Source organism: Orycteropus afer, unplaced genomic scaffold, assembly GCF_000298275.1.
Source record: "Orycteropus afer afer isolate SDZICR_OR568_19922 unplaced genomic scaffold, OryAfe1.0 scaffold00094, whole genome shotgun sequence".
Classification (NCBI taxonomy): Eukaryota; Metazoa; Chordata; class Mammalia; order Tubulidentata; family Orycteropodidae; genus Orycteropus; species Orycteropus afer.
This window is the reverse complement of record NW_006921681.1, coordinates 8,772,259-8,772,808: the sequence shown is the minus strand read 5'-3', so window position 1 is coordinate 8,772,808 and position 550 is coordinate 8,772,259. Positions and strand designations below refer to the sequence as shown.

Here is a 550-nt window from a genome sequence, read left to right as displayed (position 1 = left end):
ACAGCCCACCTTCAGCACAGGGGTTGCGCAGGAGATTCCTGCGGAGGCTGAACAGGAAGTAGAAGATCTTCCAGTCGGACACAGGTTGGTCCCAGTCCTCTGTGATGAAGCCATCACGCAAGCTCTTATGCTTCCAGAGGGTCGCAGAGTCGATGAGATCACGCCAGAGGCTGCAGACTGGGCGGCAGTTCTGCAGCAGCTCCCGGGCAGGCACGTGGGTGAACAGCTCCAGCAGGGTGTTCTCTGGCAGCTGGTTGATGCTGACCCCGGCCATGGCTGTGGTGGGGACAGGTGCATGCACAGGCCTGCAGGTGGCAACAATGAGACTCATCATACTTCCCTTCCAGCCTCTTCCCATTTTTTACAGAAGAAAACGACTTCTTGGTTACAATAGCTCTGGCCTGGAAGCCAAAGTATGGTCTTTGGCCCCACTCTTCGTCCCACAGTTTCCGCCATCCATTGACCTAGGGAGGAGCCTTACTCTGCGGGGCGGGACGGGGGTGAGGGCCAGGGCACTTTGTGGAGGACAGATCGACATCAGCTCTAAAAG

General features: G+C 57.3%; 1 protein-coding gene across 1 annotated transcript in view; it reads right to left on the bottom strand.

Moving 5' to 3' along the window:
* The window catches only part of LOC103198493 (F-box only protein 6), a 5,040-nt gene extending 4,766 nt beyond the window's left edge, over positions 1-274 (bottom strand). Inside the window, 1 exon segment of the mRNA XM_007942665.2 lies at positions 10-274. Within this exon segment, the coding sequence (XP_007940856.2) occupies positions 10-274 (265 nt within the window).
* Between the last annotated feature and the right edge of the window lie 276 nt (positions 275-550).